The sequence below is a fragment of the Pangasianodon hypophthalmus genome, chromosome 25 (genome assembly GCF_027358585.1).
Source record: "Pangasianodon hypophthalmus isolate fPanHyp1 chromosome 25, fPanHyp1.pri, whole genome shotgun sequence".
NCBI classification, from domain to species: domain Eukaryota; kingdom Metazoa; phylum Chordata; class Actinopteri; order Siluriformes; family Pangasiidae; genus Pangasianodon; species Pangasianodon hypophthalmus.
Genome location: NC_069734.1, coordinates 5,332,605 through 5,356,998, shown reverse-complemented (window position 1 = coordinate 5,356,998; position 24,394 = coordinate 5,332,605). Strand labels below are relative to the sequence as shown.

The 24,394-nt window shown below is 38.2% G+C and overlaps 1 protein-coding gene across 1 annotated transcript; it reads right to left on the bottom strand.

The window, feature by feature from the left end:
- Positions 1–4,438: 4,438 nt before the first annotated feature.
- Positions 4,439–24,098, bottom strand: mmp2 (matrix metallopeptidase 2). Its single transcript, XM_026937487.3, has 13 exons — positions 23,742–24,098; positions 22,980–23,206; positions 22,275–22,423; positions 21,573–21,701; positions 21,313–21,486; positions 20,565–20,738; positions 17,747–17,920; positions 17,397–17,552; positions 16,654–16,780; positions 8,945–9,081; positions 7,864–8,023; positions 6,922–7,031; positions 4,439–5,410 (listed from the first exon to the last, which is right to left on the bottom strand). The coding sequence occupies exons 1-13, from the start codon at positions 23,895–23,897 to the stop codon at positions 5,310–5,312; spliced, it is 1,974 nt and encodes a 657-aa protein (XP_026793288.1). The 5' UTR covers positions 23,898–24,098; the 3' UTR covers positions 4,439–5,309.
- Positions 24,099–24,394: the final 296 nt, after the last annotated feature.

Here is a 24,394-nt window from a genome sequence, read left to right as displayed (position 1 = left end):
GTACTTTTAGAATCAAAAATCATGTTCCATGCAGCTGACAGGTAAAAACAACAAAATAAATCATAGTTTATTTATTTTATTTGGTAAAATTCTACATTTTTTAATGACTATCTATTTTAAGGGCGTAGTCATTGGTGTGCAGTGCTTAAATTCTGGGACAGTAAGTTAGTTAAAAAAAAAAAAACACCAGGAAATTACTCTATTTTGCCCTCTGTGCAGGGCAGTGGGTCATTTAGACCAAGATCCAGGCCCTCTGGAAAAAGCTATTGTACAGGCTGAAACCATAAATCTGGGGTCTCCAGTCTTATCCACAAAAGGCTGGTGTGGCTGCACATCTCCATTCCAACCAAGAACAGGTTTTCACTTGTTTAATCAACTGAGTTTGGTTTTCAAATGGATATTAAGTATACCTGCAGCCTGGCTGAAATTAAACCTGTAGCTACAGGCAAGAATCTGTCTGTTCTACTGAACTTCCTAACAGGAATAGGCCCAACAGTTTCTATTAAACATTTTACGATCTAACAGTTTATAAGAGTCCAGGGCCAGGATATACAGGGCCAGGACATAAGATAATTCAATATGTAATTGTTGTATCTTAATGGAATATTTGCCTGTTCTATTTTCTATCTTAGAAAAAAGGATTCTTGATAGGTTTTATGGCTAGTTCCCAGGTACTTTCATGTTAGGAAAATGCTGTTGTAACATTTTACATTGAAAATTTAAGGGTTCCCACAGAAGGACAACCTAGGTTCTAAATTTAAAAAAAAAAAAAAAAAAAAAAAGCTTAGCTCAGCTTTGACCAGTTAAGCTGGTGTACTGTTCTAGTTTACCTGGTCAGAACTGGTTGAACTTTTATTTCATGTTGGTAAGCTGGTGTACCACATTAGTGAAGCTGGTAAAAGAATAGTTAAATTGGTGGATCAGTTTGGTGAAACTGGTGAAGGCATGATTAAATGGGTGGATCAGCTTAGTGAAGATGGTTAGTGAAAGTATGGTTAAATTGGTAGAGCTGAAGGGTGCCCAAAGAACGACATCCTAGGTTTTAGATTTGACCCTGCTGAAAAATCCAGTGTAGACCAGCTTTGATCCTGAACTGGTTAAACGAGAGTACTAGCCTGGTTTACCTGGTCAGAACTGTTTGAACTTATACTTCAGCCTGGTGAGTTGGTGTATTAGCTTGGTGAAGCTGTTGAAAACATGGTTAAGTTGGTTGATTAGCTTTGGTGAAGCTAGTGTAAACATGGTTAAATTGTTGGAGCAGCTTGGTGAAGCTGGTAAAATCATAGTTAAAATGGTTGACCAACTTATTGAAGCTGGTAAAGCCATGATTAAACTGGTGGATCAGCTTGGGGAAGCTGATGAAAGTCTGATTAAACCGGTGGATTAGCTTGGTTAAGCTGGTAAAGCCATGGTTAAACTGTTGGATCAGCTTGCTGAAGCTAGTGAAGGCATGGTTAAACTAGTGGATTAGCTTGCTGAAGCTAGTGAAGGCATGGTTAAACTGGTGGATCAGCTTGGTAAAGCTGGTGAAGGCATGGTTAAACTGGTGGATCAGCTTGGTAAAGCTGGTGAAGGCATGGTTAAACCGGTGGATCAGCTTGGTAAAGCTGGTGAAGGCATGGTTAAACCGGTGGATCAGCTTGGTAAAGCTGGTGAAGGCATGGTTAAACCGGTGGATCAACTTAGTGATGCAGCCATATAAAGTTTTTGTGTATAACTTTTTTAATTACTTTAAAATAATTATTTTTTAATATTATCTTCATAGGACAAAATTTGGGGTAGGCTTTTCTTGGGGTTAGCTTAAGCATTAGACAAATCTTCATGACAAGATCTGTAGCTTCCAGGAAAGGGTGTTGTGCTGTAGGGACATGAATAAACTATCTCTGCTGAAAATAATTCCCAAGAAACACAACTATAATTGTACATGATTTCCTGCATATCTGCCAGAGCCCGGGTCTGTACATTGTCAATGGTAGGTTTCTCTTTGGTTGGGTCTCTTTGGGGAGATGCACGTTTTGCAAACATTTTGTCAATACAACAGTAAATTATGTGGTTATAAATTTACAGCTCTTCTCAGTGCATTAATAGTTAAACCGCTAATCCCTCTGTCGCACCACAGCCCAATTATATTACTGTGTTGATTAAAAAGGCGTGCACACACACATACACACACACACATACACACACACACACACACAGACAATTTTATACACCGTGTTTTAATATTTCATAGTATATATGTCAAAGTGCATTCAATATAAAAGATTAGATGGTCCAAACAAAGAAATTATGATAAAGCACATTAAAGAACCAATGTAAATTATTAATGAATCGACTTTAAATCTAGTAGAGATACTACGAATCATAAAAAAAGTATATTTAACAACATAAAAGAATATGCCAAGATAAACTGGATTAAAAACACATATACAACTATAGAGTTTTCCTAAGGTTTCCTGTAAAACTATTCCACAGTTTAGGGGCATTGTTAGGAAGATGTCTTTCACCAGCTAAGCTGCAACTGATACTCTGGACTTACAGCGGACAAATTTCAGCTGAGCAAAGTGCTCAGGATGGGTTATACTGCTTCCAGAGAAAGATACACAGTGTAATGGATATGCAGTGGAATGTAAACCATTCAATGTTTTTTAAACAGAAACCAATTAAAGATTCAGTTCAAACCAGTTAAAGTCAGTTTAACTTGTAGAGCCTATGTCTCACACATAACAATGTAATGAACAAATTATTACAATCTTATAATCTGTGGTCGTTAAAATTATCATCATCTTTATCATCTTCATTATTATCATCATTACTATCATTATCATTATCTACCACTGTCTGCATTCCTTGTATGTGGTGCAGGGGTAATGTCTGGTGCAACATCAGTGTACCACAATGCAGCTTTTTTCCAGCTGCATAAGGCTCTGAATTACAGTAGCTTTGGCTCCGAACAATTTGTGGTACTGATGGCAGTGTGGGTAAGGGCATGTTACTGATGAATGTGGTCAATGATGGCTTTCATTTCTTGGAAAAGCACAAGGTTTTCTTTAGCTGCTTGGGTTTTCCTGTGTAGAGCATCAATCCTTCACCCATCATGCACCTTGGCACTTCATCTCCTTCCATCTTTAGGGGGGGCAAAATTATCCATAGTCTATATTAACAGTTGATTTTAACTTATTATTAAGATTAAACTATGTAAATGCAATTGATGTTGCCATATGCAGTGCCTGAACATGTATTTTTGCAATATTTACTGAGAAATAGAACGTGTCCTTTCACATAGGAATGCTGTATTATTATTTACATTAGTCTCTTGTTGGAACTGTCTACCTGTTTGGACAGTCTAATGCAGGGGTGTGGGGCTGGCCTGATAAATATTCTAATCCATGTCACCATCTGAATTTAGAATCCATGTTAAAAATTAAAATCATTTTGTGGACCTTAACTGAATTGACAGAATTGAAAAAAAAACAAACAAAAAAAAAAAACAAGAAAGATCTAGTATCTGTTATTCCACTAGGGGGCAAATTAGAGCAATAAACTCAGAGCCATGAAATCAGTTAGTGACAAGATGTGCTATGGATGTAATTCTTCATTAGTGAGCAAAATATTTGATGCTGTAACCATATCTTTTTCCAGAATAATTAATTTAGGAATTTCACAGCAATGAGGGTGAATATTTGTGCAATCAAAGCTATTTGTATTGCGTGATTTCAATATTATGGACTATTTTGTGTAGATTCATGACACACTCTATATGGCAATATGTTTGTGGACACCTGACCATTACAAGTTGGAAGCACACAATAGTATAGGATGTTTTTGTTGTAGCATTAGAGTTTCCCTTCACTGAAACTAACATGGAGGCCCAAACATGGTGTGATGGCTAGAAACGGCCATGCATAAGCTTTTTAACAGTATACAACTCTACTATTAAATGCATAAAACTAGTAGCAGTACATATGAGTAATGAAATAATATTATGCATATGTTTATGTTTTGAACTGAATATACACACACACACACACACACACACACACACACACATACACACACACTATGCTGAGGATTATTTGCGTATACTATGTAATACAGCACTGTTATTTTGATTCACTTAACTTAACATATTATGTTATGTTCATACCCCTGGAATATGACAATATGTATAATTTAATAATTTCCAAGTACAGCACTAACAAGCTTGAGGGCAATTGTGTTTCTTTAATCAGCCACAAGATGTCACTGTTTATCCATGTGTTGATTCTTTCACGTCCATGTAACAGTCACACTAATAAAGCTCACTGGCATTCATATGAGTGAGTAATGTACTTACTGTTTCCATACTTATTATGGGATTATACTATAAATGAAAGACCTATTTTGTGCACACATTTTAATTTCTTGATTGATTTAATAATAAAAAAGGGCTACAGGACAGTCTTTATTTTGTCTTTATTTTCAGAATTACATGTAATGACAAAGTGCACAAAGCAAACAATAATAAAAACATATAATGCCAACTCAAAAGGTCAAAATAAAAGTACATATGATTAATTAACAGTATTTTCCATGATACTTTTCGGTCATGAGTCCATCACACAACAAACCCATATACAGTCTCAGGCAACCCGTGCCCTCAATTGCCTAGTGCCATGAAAGAAACAGAAGAAAAATAAAAAATGATGTGCTACTGTTATGTTTGGTCTCTGTGTTGCTGCAGAACACAATTTTAATTAATGTACAAAAAAGTGCTTCCCCCTAGGAAATGATATAAAAAAAAAAATACTGCACCAGATAAGATTTTCCACTAATAGAATAATAAACAAAAGTCAAAACATTTCCAAAACATTAGTTTTTATGCCTATAATTGTACTTTTACAGTCCTACTTGACTGAATCCGGTTTATGTAGAAAAACAATACATGAAATACAATATTGCATGAATATTCAGTGGGGACATACCTGATGTCTTTGCAAATCTAGTGTGACACACAAATTAATTTCCTTTAAGGAGGCCATGAGTAAAGAAAAAATGAGCACTGGAAATAAACAGCAATTATCACATGGTTTAACGATGCAAATAGTTTGTAAGATCTGGCTTTAACTATGTTCCATTACGGAAGATCACCAGAGCTATGATAAAGCCTCACAGGCTGACTAATACCAGATTGATCTCAACTGGGAGAGATCAGTGGGAGCGAAGACATTCTGACAGATTGGAGTGTTGCCAATAAAACATTACACCATAGTGGCACAGAATAAGATGATCCAAGTTTAAAGGTCATGGCTGGGGGATCGTACTGCTGCTCAGCAGTGCAGCCAGTCTGCTTTCACCTCTCCCACCTTGATGATCCTAAAGTTCTCGTCCATTTTGTGATAGTGGGAGTCTTTGAAGAAGTAGCTGTAGCCTGTAGGGCACAAAAACATGAAATTAAGTTGGAACAATAATACCAGAAGAATCCACAATCAAGAAAAAAGTTCCTTGATAAACATTTTACTTGTTATAAGCACAGTGCATGTTAATTGAGAGGTAGAAAAAACATAAACTGGGTGAGTAAAAGCTCCTATGCTTCGATTTTGATTATTTTGATTCCCTGGACTTAACAGTAATTATGTATGTAATTATGTACGTATGTAATTATGTATGTAACATTAATTATGTACAGATTAAGGGAAACAAACAAATATATGATCATGTAGCATATCAAGTTTGCACCCTCAGTGAAAGGTCAGCAAGTCCTTGGTCAACATTTCGGCTATAAATTATGATGTTCTGTCCCTAAATCGCACATAAAATGTATTATCTGAGTCAGCCTAGAGACTTTCTAGAGACTGCCTAGAGATTTCCCTCGACATTTAAAAATCTTGAGGTAACTGCCTGTTGTGCTAAATGGCAGCTTTGCGCTGGGCTTCATTTTGCTCAGTGTTTCCACATAGCTGCATGTTCCTGATTGTGAAAAGATAGTTTGTCATCTCTTCATGCTAATTAATCTACCTAGCCGAACAGCAGATCCCTCCTGAGTTGATGTACTGTATGTAGTGCCACAGGTGGTGGGATTTGGAATGAGTAATGAACGCTATAGTTACAGCATCGACATGTGGCACACTACTGTGACTGAAGTTTAAAAGTAGACACATGCACAATTAAAACCGTTTTGCTAAAATCAACAAGGACTCCCTTTTATCTTTTTTTTCTGGTAATATGCTTATCCTGGATGACTGGGCTAGTGATTTGTCCACTCCTGTAAGTATTCACTCTGGATTTGTGTGTAGATCACCAAATTATTTTCTGTATATCCATTTAAGGGGCAGAAGTTTTTTTTTAATATCTGCAAATTAAGATACAATTCAGATGAATACTTATTGAATTTCTGCTTCTTTCTGTGTCTTTACGGAAGAGACTCCGGCTGCTTTAGGGATGTTTTATTTAAAGGTTCAAATTTTTATATGTAACAGGGAAGGAAATAGGTTAATTGGTAAAGTCAGTAGCAGAAATGGGTCATCAAGAAGGCATTCACTCTGAAAGCTACTGGTAAAAAAAAAAATAAGGTGCTGGCATTTACAGGAAATGGGAAAAAATGATCTGCAACCTAGCGCTGGTTAGCTACCAACATAGAGGCTCGTTTCAGGCACCGCACACACTTGCTCTATTTAACACTTTTTTTTATAGAGTGAATGTGTGTATGTGGGAGTTTCGGTGACGACTGACTGCAGTAAAAGTGTGCTTGTGTGTGTTCTCTGCATAAAATGTAACAGATGGAGCAGTGATATAACTGGCAAAAAGTCCATGTTGACTTTCTACAAACCTGCCCACATATTTCCTACTTGACAACAAGGCACCTCAGGAATATAATGTTTATATGTTATACGGTAATTTTATCTATTAATGATATCATAAAATAACCACTGAGTATCTTACCCCCTCCGTTCATACTGAAGGCAGCGTCCAAATCATCAGGAACTCCGTTCCAGGAATCAGCAATGAGTTTGGGGAAGCCAGGATCCATTTTCTTTTTGGCCTCATTGTATCTGTGAGATTATTAATTAGGATACAGATGTTTAATCAAGACGGTTTGCCTTTTTACATCTGATGGTAATGCTTTTTCAAGGAATTGCTAGGCATACAGTTAAGTGCAAAATTTTGGATCCATCTAAGGTCAGATAACATATTTTTTTTCACTTTTAATGTCTTTAGTAAGGAATAAAACATGTTATAGGAAAATAATCAGCAGCAAAATGGTGTGATGTTACCACCATGAAATTTATTATTTTCCAATAACAGCACATTCTAAAGCGTTTTATTCCTCTTATACCACAGTAATTTGGCAATGATCGTAATAAAAAAAATGAAGAATGTCATACTTTTTATTTATTTATAGTTACATTCAACCTTGTGGAACATCTGTGAGACAAGTTAGTTCCTGTTATCACTTAAGTTATTGCAGAAGCTATAAATAGTTGTTCCTTCACCAGTCTCTTTTTTCTCTCTTGAATTTAATAAAACAACAAAATGTAGCTTGTTGTGTTACTGAGAAAGCACAAATCCTTCCATCCTGAAGACTTTCTTGTGTTGGAAAATTACACTTTCTCACCAGTCAGAATTGAGAAATGCATAGAGTTGTGGTACAATACAGTCTGTATTATTTGACCATTTGGGAACATCTGTGAAATCCAACACACAAAATGTCTTGTTGCTACAAATATAACTTTTTGACTTCTTTATTTTGTCCTAAGAGTATGCACATTTTTGCACTCAACAGTATATGTGGTTTATTTCAGCATTTGTCCTCCTCTGTACATGACTCTTCATCATTTGTATTGTTATCATTGGGGTTACTGTGTGTGATAGTTGAGACGGTACCTCCAGAATTTGTCTCCAGAGAACAGGTAGGTCTTCTTGCTCTTGTGGAAGGCATAGGCTGCATCTATGCGGTGAAGGTCTGGTGGAAAGCCCATGGAGGAGATCTTTTTAGGATAGCCTCTCTCCAGAGTGCTTGCTGAATACACCCACATTTCATCACCTAGGACATGGACACACACACACACACACACACACACACACACCTTTAATATGACTACATGCATAGAGACCGAATGCAGGTATTTTTAAGATAAGAGACCAAGATAAACTAGGTCTTTATTTTATCAACAAAATCAATTTTACAAAGCTTGCCCTTAGTGTGTTATGAAAAATCCAGTGTTTTACATTTTGCTTAATGTAACTCCTCCTGCAATTGTGCAATATCAATTTTCCCCAAAGTATGACATGGTAGGACGTATTTTGTCATCTATAAACTGAATGTTCCTCCTCACAAACCACCAAAGCCAAAGTATTAACAAATACAGGGGTTGATATATAGCTCTTTTAAAAAACTGGTTTTAAATTTTTTTAGTCAACAATGAGGAAGATGTCTCGGTATATTATAATTACTCAATCTGAGGCAGATTGTACAACATCATAGAGAACTAGCGGAAAATAATCTCCTTAGAGAGGTGGGACACTGGCGTATATATATATATATATATATATATATATATATATATATATATATATATATATATATTTAGGTAAATTTACTTAGACAGAATTAGTTCGAAGTACACAGAACTTAAATGTTACTCTGTAATTGCTTTGTAAGATCTGTTAGGTACCTTTGCATATACCTCATTGTTTATACAATGAGGAGCCCAGATAGAAAGTTTGGTACTGTAGATACCAGGCAAATGTACTGAATGCTAAAAGTGAAAACAACTTATTTTTCAAGTATTTAGACTTCTACTGATTTTTCTAATGTACTTTCTTTTAATTTTGTATAGATTATGAAAAACTAGTAGCTATTTTCTATTATTTCTATTTATTATTTCTTTCTATCTATTAAGTCATATATCGTTAAAATGATTGACATTTATTTCATTTTATGATGTCCTCTGTGCAACTTTACCTGAAAAGAACACGGACTTCTCCTCCAGTGGGTTCTCATAGGCTGCATCTATCTTCTCAGGAAGCTCACTCCAGAATGTGGCCACCAACAATGGACCTGATGGCTTCTTGTCTGTACTAGTAGTTCTAAACAGGAACCTGAGAGGGAACAAGATGATTGACCCAGGCTTGACTTATGAGTAATTTACTTGAGTGACTCTGCACACAAATTGAATTGGATTCAGTAAAGGGTGATGCTGGTGAGTAATACGTCAGCATCACTTCAAAAAATGGAGAGAAATGGCAGCCAAAGGCTAGAGTGAAAAAGGGAAGGAGTTAGGGACTGTGTAAGTGAGAGAGAGAGCAAGACTGAGAGATAAAGTGAGAGAGAGGCTGCATTAGTAGATCTGCCTCCTGGCAACAATGGGGTGATTCATTGGAGCATCTGTTTCTCGTTATGGCAGAGAGCGGAGCCAGCGGGACAGGCCCAAACTGTGCTTTTCCAACATTCAGCCCAGCAACAATACCCACTTCCCCCAGCTCCTTTTCCGCTGACCTATTTTCAAAGGCCAAATTATTTCAGACCTTGAATAGGCAGATCCGGCCTATGCATTTCAATAAACAGCAAATACAAAAAAATTCTGGCTACAGCAACGTTTTAACCCTTTAAATGCACTGCTTGAGTCCATCACTGCACTGAGTCCTTCTTTGAGTTTCCTAAACCTTTCTGATTGTTTGTATGCTTTTGGATTTTCCCCTTGCTTTGTACCATGCAGATCAATGCCAATTAACTGACCTCAGGTGAACAACAAACTACTAGAAAAGGGCCTGTGCTGGATAGTGCATTGAAGAACAATCACATACTAATGTGGTGACTATAAACTATGTCATTAATGCCAAGCCGTTTCACATTCCAAAAGTACTTCACTTTCAGTGGTCGTCAGCATGAAAGCAGTCAGGATGGCAAGTCAGTGGGTGAGAAAATCATCACCTGTCAAGCTATCCCACTGTCTCAGCACCAGCATTATGCATAGTGGAATGACCTCCCAAATTATTATAGCTCCAATGTCACCCTATTCAACATGCCATATCATAATCATTGCATCCACAACATCTGAAAGCCCCTGACTCAGTCAATATTCCAGACTGTTATGACAAGTTTTAAGATGTGTTAAGTCAAGCCAAAGCCTTTGCCCTACCTGCCACAGAACTTATGAATGTACCATTGACCTGTTTTGTGACCTTACACCACTAAGGTCACATATATATCCTCTATTTCCCACAGAAAGTAAAGCAATGGAGAGGTCCATCACTGAGACATTATAACAGGAATACATTATACCCTCCACTTGAATACTTCTGTACACATCTTCATTTCCAAGAAAGGGGGGGAGGTCTTAGACCCAGTATTGACTATTGTGGCTCAAGCAAATCACAGATGGCACAATCTGTCCTGCAATAACTAACATCCACCACCATATTCACTAAACTTGATGTACAGTATGGAATACCTACATATATACCTACATATCTTATCAGGATTCAGGAAGCGGTTACATCAAAAACAGAATTTAGTACACCATGTCACTATGACTACTTAGTTATGGCATATGGATTGGTCAACGCCCCTGCTATTTTCCAGGTCCAGTAAAGTTGCCCTTATAGATATCCTGGGCAGATTTGTCCTCACATACATTGTCAACATATATCAATATTCCTACTGATTGAAAGATCATGTCCAATAGGTCCTGTGCACACTAGGAAACCTTAATCTATCCAAATAAGCTGAGAAATGTAAGCTCCATGTGTCCATTTTGGAGAGTCACTGAATTGCCAACACCCCAATGCATTAAGGACCTTAAAAGGTTCATAGGTTTCACCAATTTTATTATCAGACTTTTTTTTAAGAACTTTAGTTCCACAGCTATGCCTGCCATAACACCGTTAAAGGGTGGATCAAAGAAATACGTTTACACCACCCAGGCAGACCACCCATGCATTCACCACAGGTCTTTTCAAGCACCCTGACGCCTTTCATTGTGGATGCCTCAGAGATCATATCATTATCATTGAGGATCTCCAGCAAAAATATTTCCCACTGCATTCTTTAAAGGAAACTCACTTTCAGTGAAAAAAAACTAAGACCTTGGTAATGAAGAACTGATGGCCATCAGCCTGGCATGGAGGGAGTGGCATCACTAGTTAGAGGGGGTGGAAAATCTAGTGTAGACATTAAAATCTAGATTAAATGACATATCAGCTAAATGCCACATACATTATTAGGAAATAGTGTATTCCTCAAGATGAAGTTCCAGACAGGGGTTCCTATTTCACATCACAAGTATGGAGATCATGAAAAAGCTAGGAGTCTCATGTCAGGCTACCACCCAAAGGCAAATGGTAAAGTACAGAGGGTATATCAAGAGGTATGAAGATTCTTAAGAACCATTATGAAAAGTGTCCTGATGAATGTTCACATTTTATCCCATAGGTTGAATATACCCAGAATATACCCTCTAACACCCTTCCAATATGCGACCAACCATTATTGTTTGCTGATGCACCTGCTGTTAATGAATGGTTTCATAAAAGCAAAAGGGAATGGGAGGAGGCCCAGAGATGCACAGGACTAGCAGTCATTCAACAGAAATTTGCTGACAGGCACTGCTCTGCTACACCAGTGCTACATTCACGCTAGATGCCCGGATCACAAAACTCCATGGCAAAGGATGGAGCTGAAGATAAAATGAGCTGTGTCAGCTCCCAGAATGAGCTCTTTGGTGGGGAGGTGGAGTTCTGTCATGTCAAAGTCAGTGCCTGCTGCAGATTACAATACCCATGATGCTCAGCCAAACATGATATTAGCACACAGGTCTCATGTTTGTACTTTGTACCTGTGTGTGTATATATATATATATATATATATACACACATCTATTTACTTCCTATATATTCACATTTTTAAACTGAATGCACCCCTATAAAATGGTTCTATGCCCAGACTTATTCTTTCAGAGCAGATTGGTATCCCCAACAAACTCCAACAAACTACAGCAAAAAAGGACATATTTATATATGTGGTTTAGATGAATGTGAGAGTTAAGACTTTCATGTTCCTTGCGTCACAGTCTGCCTATACCTCTAGACACACTTGGAATGGGAGACGAGGTAATCAAATGGCTAGACACCACTCCCTTCCAGCACTGAGTTAACAGCCGCTCTTGAATACACACCTGTCAGCATTCCCTTCTTATAGTCCAGCAAGCTCCAACAGGACAGCAAGAGAGGATTAGAGGGAAACTGCCTAAAGGTCCACTGACTCACAAGAAAAAAGTCAGCTTTAATTATAAAAATACTGTGAATACTTAACGCAAAATAAAAGAGATGAACTATACATTTCCACTGCAGCTGCACAAATATAATGGACATTAGCCATGGATAAGTTTTTCAACATATCTGCCTCTTTCTCTATTTCTCAAATGGTTTAAACAGCTGTAGAAAGTGACCCAGCTATGCAAATATCTCAGAGCTAATGTCATCTTTCCTTAGAGTAATGTGAGCCTCTTTATTACTTGCTGACTCTGAGTTTAGGATCATTATAAAATACATATTTATTGGCGTTTTCAACACCTTAATATGATTCGTGCAACTAACTACAATCGGGCATTTGCAGGAATAACAATTGTCTTCCCTCTAAGGTCATGAAATTTAGACTTTATCTGAGATCTATGTTCACCTTTTTATAAAAGACAAGTTCAAACCATATCTGTTGCAAAATTCTACTGAAATGGAGTGAGGCAAAAGACTCTGAAGTACCCTTTCTTAACAGCTGGTGTTTATACCACTGAGCCCAACAGATAACAGCCGTATGCTGTAACTAATCCTGAACCGATCCTAATCAAAACAAAACACACAGAAAAGCTACCCACAACAAACACGAGATTATCATTAAAGTGAATCAAAAGGAAAAACATGCACATGAATAGTTGAGCAAAAACATGTAGCTCTGTCATGAGATTTTCATAGTTTATAGCTCTTTTAACTAGAGGGTTGATGGTTTAATGTCACTCAGGACAACGTCAAAATACCCTTGCTAGTTATTGGGCCTAAAGGAACAAAATGAAGTGAAGTGAATTGTGGCCAAGTATGGTGACCCATACTCGGAATTTGTGCTCTGCATTTAACCCATCCAAGTGCACACACACAGTAGTGAACACACACACACCCGGAGCAGTGGGCAGCCTTTTTTTTTGATGCGGTGCCCGGGGAGCAGTTGGGGGTTCGGTGCCTCGCTCAAGGGTCTCACCTCAGTCGTGGTATTGAGGGTGGAAGAGAGCGCTGGTCATTCACTCCCCCCACCTACAATCCCTGCCGGACCCGAGACTCGAACCCACAACCTTCAGGTTCACCTTCGGGTTGCAAGTCCGACTCTCTATCCATTAGGCCACGACTGCCCCCAAACGAGCAAAAATATGTGCATATGCACAGTTCGGTCACGTCATGAGGCTTCATAGCTTGTCGCCAGGAGTGTCTTACTGTCCAACATCTCCAACCAGGAGACACCCTGCACACACACACTGTATTCGGAGTTGGCAAATTAAGTAGTTTTTTTGAGTAAAAAGATACTATGTCACTAACTCAGTGGGAAGTTATTAGTACTGTGTTGAAAGTGCATGCTGCATATATACACTATATGGCCAAAAGTATGTGGACACCTTACCATCACACTCAAATGAGGGCCTTCTCCAAACTGTTGCTGAAAAGTTGTAAGGACACAATTTCTAGAATGTCTTCGTATGCCGTAGGATTATAATTTCCCTTCACTGTAACTAAGAGGCCCAAACCTGATCCAGCATAACAATGCCCCTGTTCACAATGCAAGGTCCATGCAGACATGGTTTACCAAGGGTGGAGTGGAAGAACTTGAGTAGCCCGAGCCCTGACCTCAAGCCCACCGAACACCTTTGGGACGAATTGGAACACTGACTGCACCCCAGGCCTCCTCATTTGACATCGCTGCCTGACCTCACTAATGCTCTTGTATCTGAATGAGAAAATCCCCACAGCTACATTCCAAATTCTAGTGGAAAGCCTTCCCAGAAGAGTGGAAGCAAAGGGGGATCCAACTCCTTGTTAATGCCCATGGTTTTGGAATGGGCACATATGGATGTGATCGCCAGGTGTCCACATACACAATACATAGCGTATTTTAGTACAATGCTCTCACTTGCTCAATTGTGATTATTAACATTATTTAATGTTTATCATAATTACTTTTAATACTCAGTCACAAGTTTGATCACATAGATAGGTCGACGAAAATGAGATATTACAGATAAGATGATGAAATTTTTTGGTCAGATTTGACTGTATGCAACTTTGATGAATAAGGACCGACATATTTATCCATTACTGTTCCATTCATGATTCCCATTGCTATTCAGAACAATCCCACTATTAGTTTATCTATGAACTGTCTTTTGCTTTTAAATATTGCAGTTACAACAAACCTTGGAACTGACTTTGGGGATGTGAAAAATGTGATGGCTGGTAGTGGGAGTTGCAGCAGAAGTATTGAGGATTCTTATAATTAATTATTTTAACTTCCAGTTTATCTATTTAATATTGACCTTCACTGTCCCAGACTTGAATTTCAAGGTAAAATCTAGGTGTCACACGAATGATCAGACAGCTGGACTGAATTTCAAACAGGAAAGAAAAGACCTCTGTTTAAGTACAACTTCGCCCCCGTGCACAGATGTCCGATCAATGCTTAACTCCATAGATAATTCTGAGGACTCAATACTGGTCTATGTGGTATTTTGGTATTAGTTCCTCACTACCGGTGCTTACCAGAAATCTGAAAACAGCCCTCAGTGTGTGTGTGTGGTCTCCTGATTATCATTGCTAACCACAGAGCAGTAAAGATTTAATTCGTATTAAAGATAGGTCTGTGTTCAGAACACTAAGCACTCTCTCTTGCTCCAAAGGCTCGATTCTGAGACCACATTATGTACATAAGCGTGGTGTGTGTGTGTGTGTGTGTTTGTGTTCAAACCAACAACTTCAAGGAGTTTTGCTTAGGATTGCATTATTTGGGTTAGCTGATCCCATCAGATCCAGTCCCCAACAGAGGACATCTGGAGTGAACGGATGCCTGTGTGTGTGTGTGTGTGTGTGTGTGTGTGTCACCATGGGGTTTACTCAGAGTCACAGCCTGATTAAACACATATGCATGCTAATGTTGTGGCTTTCACGGCTACTTTCGTTTAGTGATTTCATTCCGTCTCATTACTACAAGCCACTTAAAAGAGTTTTGTACATCGAATAGAGTGTCTACTGCAAAAAGCAGACAACACACTTACTTGTAGCATACATTCATACTTGTAAACACGATGGGAAGTCTGCGAAGGAATGTTTTATCTGAGGTTTAATTATGTAATTATAATAAAACAGCACAGTCAGCAGAACTACCTGAAGTTCGTTGAAGTATGCTTTTGTGTGTGCCATGAAAAATTTTGCTTTGGAATCTGTAGAGATTTGTGGTTACTGCTCACAGTCTAGGCACACAGACGCACACACACACACACACACACACACACACAGACACACACACAGAGAAACACATAGACACGCACTCTCAGGCCAGACACATGCAAACATACACATAAGCACTCGTGCTCCAATTAAGAGACTCTAGTCTCTTAAATTCAGCCTTAAAATGTAACATTAATTCATTTGAAGGATTCAGAAATATATTTCAGTTACAGATGCAGCATAACTTGTGTAGCTCTTTCAATAAAATGAATATAAGTTGCTGTGATGGTTTTAACGTTATTATAGTATTTCTTAAAACACAAATGATTTTTTTTGGAAGATACACTACATTTGATTTTCCGGCCATTTTCCACAATAGTTTTTTTTAAACCACATAGAGATTAGTTGACTATGAACTGGCTGGAAGTCACTCTTGTCAAATAGAAATTTATATCTTTATGTGAAACCACTATAGTTGTAAAACAATGTCTACATACTATATGTACATCATTTGTCCTCTAACTCCAAAGATATGCATAGCATAGAACATGGGTTCTTAAACTTTAACTGTAAAATAAATTGAACAAACCCCCCAGGACAGAATTATTTCATTTCAAGATTATTTAAATGTGCTCAATAATATTTTGGCCATTTATCCAAGTAATAGAGCTCTGCGTTCCTGAGCTTTCCACCAACAACACGTTAGGTCCAACAGCCACTTGGTTTTGAGTTATTGGGGCTTGGATTAAAGGGACCAGAAAAATCTGCTAAAAACCATTAGAACGCAATAATAAAATGATTAACTTTGATTATGTTGGAATGTGATTTCCCCCGCTGCAACTAAAAAAAAAAAAAAAAAAAAAATCACAGACCCCCGTGGCTATGGTTCACAGATCCCACTATGAGAACCACTGATATAAAAAAAAACTTGCTCAATCTGAAAACATTCTGGTTCTCTAGAGGTTTACTTAATGCCATTAAAACTCTAACATGGCTAGTAGGATAGGCAGACATGATTACTTTCATTTTCATTAATTTGATTTGCTTTCAAGCTAAACTTGGTTGAAATGTGTCCTTGTAGTCAGCGATGATGTTAGCATATTTCAAACTGCAATTGTTACTTTAGCAAATGATCTAATCCTGACCCTGATTCAGGCACTGTGCCACAGAAAAGATAGACAGCATCACAGTTACCTGTCTTTAAAGAAGAAAGTCTCCCCTCTGAACTGTGCTATAGAATCAAATATGATGTTCTCACTGCAGATATCCATAGGAGTGACTGGACCCTGAGTGGGAGGAAGTGGCTTTCCTGTTGGCACACCTGTGAGTGAGAGAAATAGTGTTCAACCATTCTGATGCTTATATAAGCGATAAAACATGACAGGATGTGGTGTTATAGGAAAATGATCAATGGCGGGGTGGTGTGATGCGGCCCGACGAGAAGTGGAGTTACTGATAACCCCCTGAAGTTGGCTGTTTTCCAATAAATGCATGCCCCAAAGTGTTTTACTCTTCTTATACCAAAGCAATTTGCCAACAGTTACATTTACTTATTAAATAACATCATACCATATATCTACCCATTTATGGTTGTATCTAATGTCGTGGAACACAAGCCTTTCTCTGACTGTTACAAAGCTCAGACACTGGAGAGTTCTTACATAAATGTTAAATAAACACTTCCTTACAGAAAACAGCATCATATGAACAATTACATGTAGTTTTTTTAATCTATGTGTAATGTGTTACTATAGAAATGAGAATAATTATATTACTATAAACCTACTGTATGATTTGAATTAAATTCAATACTATAGTCATAACTGCTGTTACAGACCATCTGACCAATCAGATTTGAGAATTCAATAACACTGTGGTATATGTCATTTTAATTGTAGCATTATTATTAGATGTGTTTTGTTTGACTCTCTAATTACCGTAGAGCTCCTGAATTCCTCTGATGTCATCATTGGAGAGCCTGAAGTGCTTAGTGTAGGTGTAGATGGGAGCCATGAGTGATCCAGGGTCTTGGGAGTGCTCCAGGCCCAGAGCATGGCCAAACTCATGAGCTGCCACCAGGAACAGACTGTAGCCTGGTGGATAGTGACCAAAGACTGGGTCAAAACACCTGAGCCTGGCCATTATAATGTATAGTTACAATACAGAGAATCCTAAAATTGCATTCATTAGCAACAGTGCCATATTGTTAGTCAAGAAATGATGGAGTTGTGCATTTACTGTATGGTATATTTTACGTCTAAGCTGAACAGATCCAGTGATTGATCACCTTGGTCTGGACAAAAGCCCCATTTGCGGTCTTCATCAAAACTCTTGGTGGTACTACACCATATCTTCCCATCATTACGTCCAGAGGTGGTGCATGCATCGTAAGATTTGCCCAGGAAAATAAATGGGAACACACAGGGAGCTCCCTCAGCATTCCCTCCAATTGTAGACATGGCTGCAAGAGGCATAACACATCTTCATGAAACGATATAGAGCAAAATGATCTCTCAAGCCATGCTCCTATCTTTTGCAAGAGAGTACATTTGGTACATTTGGTACATTTAGTCAATAAACCAATGGCCATGAACTTCTGCTTCCACTGAATGAGGCAATATAAATGCCATGGCAGATGACCAAATACTGCCCTACTCACCACCAACTTCTTCTTTGTGACTATATGTTGCTAAAAAAAAGCTCATGGAAACTGGTGCATGAACACATGTTTAGACAGAAGTATAGATAGCTAATCAGCTTACAGTCTTTGACATCCCAAAACTCGTGGCCAGAGAAGTGTACTACACCTATCTGATGCGTGAGGAGGAGTGTAAAAGGCTGAGACTAGAGCAGCAGAAACAACTGTGAACAGTTACTGAGACAACTAATAACATCAGAGACAAGGATCTGGCGTTAAATAAAATGTGCCTGTCTGTTTTAGCATTCCTCTTAGAAATAAACCAAATGTGGGCAAGATGTACTCCGTATGAAACCACCTGGTGCTTTTTAATCCATCTAAAACCAATTCCAGAATTATTTCCCTTTCATCATGAAAAAAGTTCCAGACTCTTTCAGGAATGTTTTCCATGTGACTCTTAAACTATTTTATGTAATGGTAATTAATTGTATAGTAAAAAAGGTAAACATGAAATGTGATATGCCTTAGAAATGCTGTGTTGGTGTAGAGAATTTTAATTCTCGGAACTTTTAATTCATATCCTGAGTCTATATAACTTAGAACCCTTACTTTACTCTATATAGTCCTTACATTTTTCAAACCATATTCTGAACTTTGATACTTTTCCAGGTTGAAAAACAAATGTGTTTAAAACCCATACTTTTCCAAAATCCTGTTTAAAGTTAAACTGTACTGTAGACAAAAAAGCAGATTTCTAATACTAATTTCTACTAACTGAGGTATTCTGCTAATATATTTAGTACACTAATTATTTTTTATATTAAGGATGGTTAAGATGGCAACAAGGATGCTGATACTAGTTGAAAGCTAGCTTCCTTAAATTATAGATGATAATATTTGCACAAAATTTAATGTTCATAATGCTAAAAGAGTGCAAAGCAACATGCAAATGTGTGTGTTATTCACATTCCACCTTTCTTAAAGCTAGTTCACAGTACAGCTGGCAATAAATGAATTTTATAGCAGTGTTTTATTATCCAGGGAGAGCTTAATGGCATGAGCATCTGTCATTAAGAGACTAAGCTGTCTCACTGGTAGTTAACGGAAAAAGCCTGTCTTGTTATCAAAAGTGAAGAAACGGCATTAGAAACTAAGTGTGAGCATTCAGATCCCTTTAGCAAAAAGATCTGTCCTGACTCGCAACACATTCTCTTTGGTTGTGAATATAAAAGAATCTGACAGAGATGCTTTTAACATTAGCACAACACCAGATGCTATGAACATTAGTATGGCGTATTATTAGAGAAATGAAACTCCAAAATCGGTGAAATGAGAGGCTTTATTTTTCCCGCACTGCTCAGATTCTTTTTTGAACGATGGGCTTGATGCAGCCCAAGGCTTCTTTTGCTTTTTAGCCAGAGGTTATACAGTATGAACACACACACTGGCACAGAAACACACACAGGGCTACATTCCCAGAGAATTAGATCCAGATGAAGAGGGCTGCTCTCTTAGCTTTAGCCAGTTCTTTGACACAATGGAAAAAACCTACTGCCAGCCCACAGGGAAGAAAACAGATGAGCGACTTTCATAGCCTTCTAGGAGGTTAACAGGACAAATGGACACTGCAGCTGGTTCTATCAAACTTAGGGGATGGAATAAAGAATTTAGAAAAATCAATAAGTTATTGCAAGATAAGTAATAAATATTGGTATATTATTTATTAGAATTAGGAGTATTTTAAAAACATTTAGTAGGTTGAACAGTTTGCATTTGTGCCCATGTGAGTGATAAAACCTTAGCCAAAATGACTAAACATTCAGCTAAAGTGGAAGATAACATTAAAATATATAAATTATTATATATTTAAAAAATATATTTGTAAATTATACCAAAAACTATACACCACATGCAACTTATCTGTGCATACAGAAGTCTTTAGCTGAGGTGGCTCAAAGAGAAACCAAACTGCTTTGTTGTTTTTGGCTAGAATATGACCTCAGTGGACACATTTTTCCTACTGCAAGTAAAGTATTTTTTTTTTAAATACTGTCTAAATTATAGTTTATAAATTATAAATAAGTCACTGTCTGTGGCTAAATTAGCATGACTCTTTTAGCATGACTCTCTAAAATGACTCTCTGCCAAGTGTGTGAATATGTGACCACAACAAGTATGATATCTTGGTAATATTACCTGAAAATCATGCTTTCATTTTAGAAGGTTTCCAAATACTATATACCTCTAGGCCTTTAACATCTCAAAATACCCTACATTTCACATTATATTAGCAAAAAATCAAAATGTGGTTCCAGCCTGAATATTTTACTAGATTCATGAGGTTTATCATATAATCTTTCCAGTGTTTTGTGACTCACAACCACACTGAAGCAATCCTATCCTATTAAATTTATTAAATTTTGTTTAATAACAAAAGTGTGTGGGACAGGAAAAAATAATGATCTACCAGTTTCAGGGCAGAATCCATAGGTCTTGTCCTGGTCATAGTTCTCTGTAGTGGCGCACCAACGGTACCCGTCATCTCTACCTGCAGTGGTGCAACTGTCATACTTCTCTCCTTGGAACGTGAAGGGGAACTTACATGGTGCTCCTTCTCCATTTCCACCCAGTGTGAGCAGCACTGTAACATGCAAAGTACACTCTTACAAAAACAGTCCTTCAAGGGCTGTTTTAAGGGTTTCTTGGATAATTAGCTACCTGGAACTCTTTCCAATAGGGGAAATATTGTGTGGCATGTTCTGTAATAATTCATATTAAGATGTTTTGGTCAAATCAGTCTTCTACCATGGGTTTCCCAATCATCATGTGCATCATGTGTTGGATGAGTATTATATACAGTATAAAGCACTTGCAACAATCTGCAACAATGTATTAAAAATAAAGAGGTTTGTCGTTATATACAAGTAGAGTGAAATTTCCTTTCATCACATATACTAACATGATAGGATGTTTGCTTCAGAGCACAGGGTCAGTCATGATACAGCACCCCTGAAGCAACTGACAGTAAGGGTCTTGTATAATGACCCACCCATGGCAGCTTAGTGGTGCTGGGATTCAAACTCTCAACCTTCTGATTGAGAGCTGGGACCCTATACCATGGTCTCATCCCTGCTATGTAAGTAATAGAAAATGTCAATATAATTTTTTGAAAAATCTGAAAGTAGCATCAGCAGTATCATCTAAGTGGTACTCACATTCATGTGGACAGAACCCATACTTTCCATCAGTGTCAAAGTCATAGGTTGTTGAACACCACAGAAAGCCATCATCACGACCTTGATTTGTGCAGCTGTTGTACAGTTTACCCATGAAGAGGAATGGAAACTTACAGAACTCCCCCTCCGCATTGCCATACTTCACCTTTACAACTAGAGAGACAGTAAGAGAAAATGTAGGTTTGTTTGCTCCTTGGAGAAAGACCTTTGTATTCAAGAAAATCATTAGGTGAAAATACCTTGGCCCTCTCCCAAAGTCCAATGCTCATCATCATCAAAGTGGGAATCTCCTCCAATCCCAGGGCCCGGAGCAAACGCATGGGCCAGAAGACCATCCTTACCATCAAATGGATAACCATCACCATGCTCTAGAGATCAAACCAATGTTGAATCAGTACATACTATATACCAACACACTCCTGATGAATGGAATGTATCCTGATTTCTACAACATATGGGGAAAATCTGTAACAACATGCTGGGATTCATTAACATGGTCTTCTGCAATTTTTGTTATGTCCTGTTCATTGGCAGGATAGAGATACAGCCTCTGGACAAAAAATCTCAACTGGTCAAAAATAAGTGGGGTTTTGGACAGGAGTAATTGTGTTGTGATTTCTTTGGACAATTCATGTGTCAGTATAAGCTACAATTTCCAGTAAACTGAGCTGTGCTTTTAATTATACAGTGAAATGCAAAGGCAAAGTTGAACCAAACCACAGCTTGTGCAGAGAGTCACTGAAGTTACAGCATGTCTACTCATACTGAATTTTCTCAAAGTGCATTCAGCAATAAGTCTTGCATACATCGAAGTCCTTAAAAAAACTGTTGCTGTCACCCGACATGTAACTTTTCTTGTCAGTGATTCTTGTACTTTACTTCTTAAGGTGTCTGAACGCACCAGACAAACAAAAATCACACCAGAATGTTTTTACAAATACCATTGCGCCCAAAGTTGATCATGATATCAGCCTCTCCGGTCGTGATGCGTGTGAATTTAAGAGGTGTAACATCACTCCAGACTTTAAAAGCACGGAAGAAAGCATCATCGATCGTCTCCTCATCCATATCTGGACTGTGACCCAAGATCCTAAAGAGAAGAGAGGTAGTTAGACCTCCATACTAAAGAGTGAAGTCTCTGGTACCCTTGTACTTTTAGAATAGACTTTGTTTTACATGGTAAAATGCTACGAGACATACTTGTGGTTATGAGTCATTTATAGTGTTGGTTTTGCTTCCAGCTATAAGGGCATCCTCTAGTTCTTTTTATCAGAAATATTCCCTTTTCTGTCTTTGACTCATTCTGTTGCTAGTGATGCAAACACCATCGTTCCGGTCAGCTCTAGCCACAAAAGGCAGCGTCAGGACATTCTTTAAATATTGCTAATGCTGTCGTTGCTTTCCATTGGTTCTTTGTGGCTTGCAGGGACACCAAATATGGCTTTTGTTATATATATATTTTTTTCCATTCAGAGAAGAAAAAAAACATTTTAGGATCCAAAAAGAGAACGGAACATCATTTACCAGAACACAATGTTTGAGTAGTCTCATTTCGCTATCTCAGAAAACAAACAGCAGGAGGTTAAGCAATGCCTTGGCTCAGCAGTTACACAAACACATACACACACACACACATACACACACACCTGTATGTGATTTCATTATTTTGCCACTTAGGCTTTGACGGGAAGAAGTTGTAATTGGCCACATCTGGGACACCACAGCGTGGCTTCTTCATAATCTCAACTGTCTTCTGATCAATCTCTCCCGTCTCCGGAAGAGAAAAGAACTTCTGCATCTTCTTCAGCGTGTCCTTCAGAACCATCAAGTTGCAGCGGTCTTGTGGGCATGCATAGAACTTATTCAAGTAATGCTTTAGATTTATAGACAGATAAGGAGAGAGGGAGAGGGAGGAGGAGGAAAGAGAGAGAGAGAGAGAAAGAGAGAGAGAGAGAGAGAGAGAGAGGAAAACAAGAACAGAGTTGACAGAGTTTACAGAGGTTAACCTCACTGGAAGTGCTACCGCATTCCAAACCTTCTCCAACCACATCCCACACAAATAAATAAATAAATAAATAAATAAATAACATTATGAGTTGAGAAAACTTTAAACACACATTCATTTATGGTCTGGTCTTATACACTCTTTATAAACTACAGCTTTTTAATGTATAACACAATAAATAATAAAAGTATCTTTCCAAAACAGAGGCAGTTTTGGATTTTGGATTTTGGCAAGAAAAAATTGCATTGAATCAACGTCTAGAAAAATATTAAAAATATTTTAAAAATATTTTAAATAATTCCCCATCATGAACATTAACACCATGTTATAATTTAATATCTTAGAGTATTTAGCTGTGAAACCTGTGACACACTTTCCACATTAATTCTCAGGACTCACTCACCAGCGCTACTTCTTTGTCTGTCCGAGATGCAGGATCATCGCCTGGGAACTTAATGATAGGCGAAGGCGCTGCAAAAGTTCCTAAAGAAGCAAGAACCTGAACCAGGAGAGCTCGAAGGACTAAATGCCTCCGGCTGAAAAGCGTAAAGAAACTCATTTTATCCGCTTGCAGAAGGAGCCCGGGCACGGACAGCAGTAACAGCTCGGCACCGTGCGCTCTCGAAGCTCCGGAGTGCGTGCGTGTGTGTGTGTGTGTGTGTGTTTTCCGCTCGTTTTCCTGCACAACTGCACACGCCGATCCGGAGCTCGCGCAGAGGCGGGCTCGTGGACGCTGTCTCGCTCGCGCGCGCGCGCGCACACAGTACTCCGGCGCCGCTCGATTCCCCGTGGCGCGAGGACAGTGAAATCGGAGCCGCCAGCGCGTGCGCGTGCACTGAGGGGCGTGCTCGTGCGTGCAGACTGAAGCAAACCAGATGTGCAAAGAGGAAAACACGAAGGATAGTCCTGATGTGACTCGTGATCTCAGGCAGTCACATGATTCCCATGTGCATTTTAGACACTTAAAAAACATACCTTTAGTATTTTAAAAATTATTATTATTATTATTATTATTATTTGCTCAACATAATTCATCTATTTTCAAATGTTTTTTTT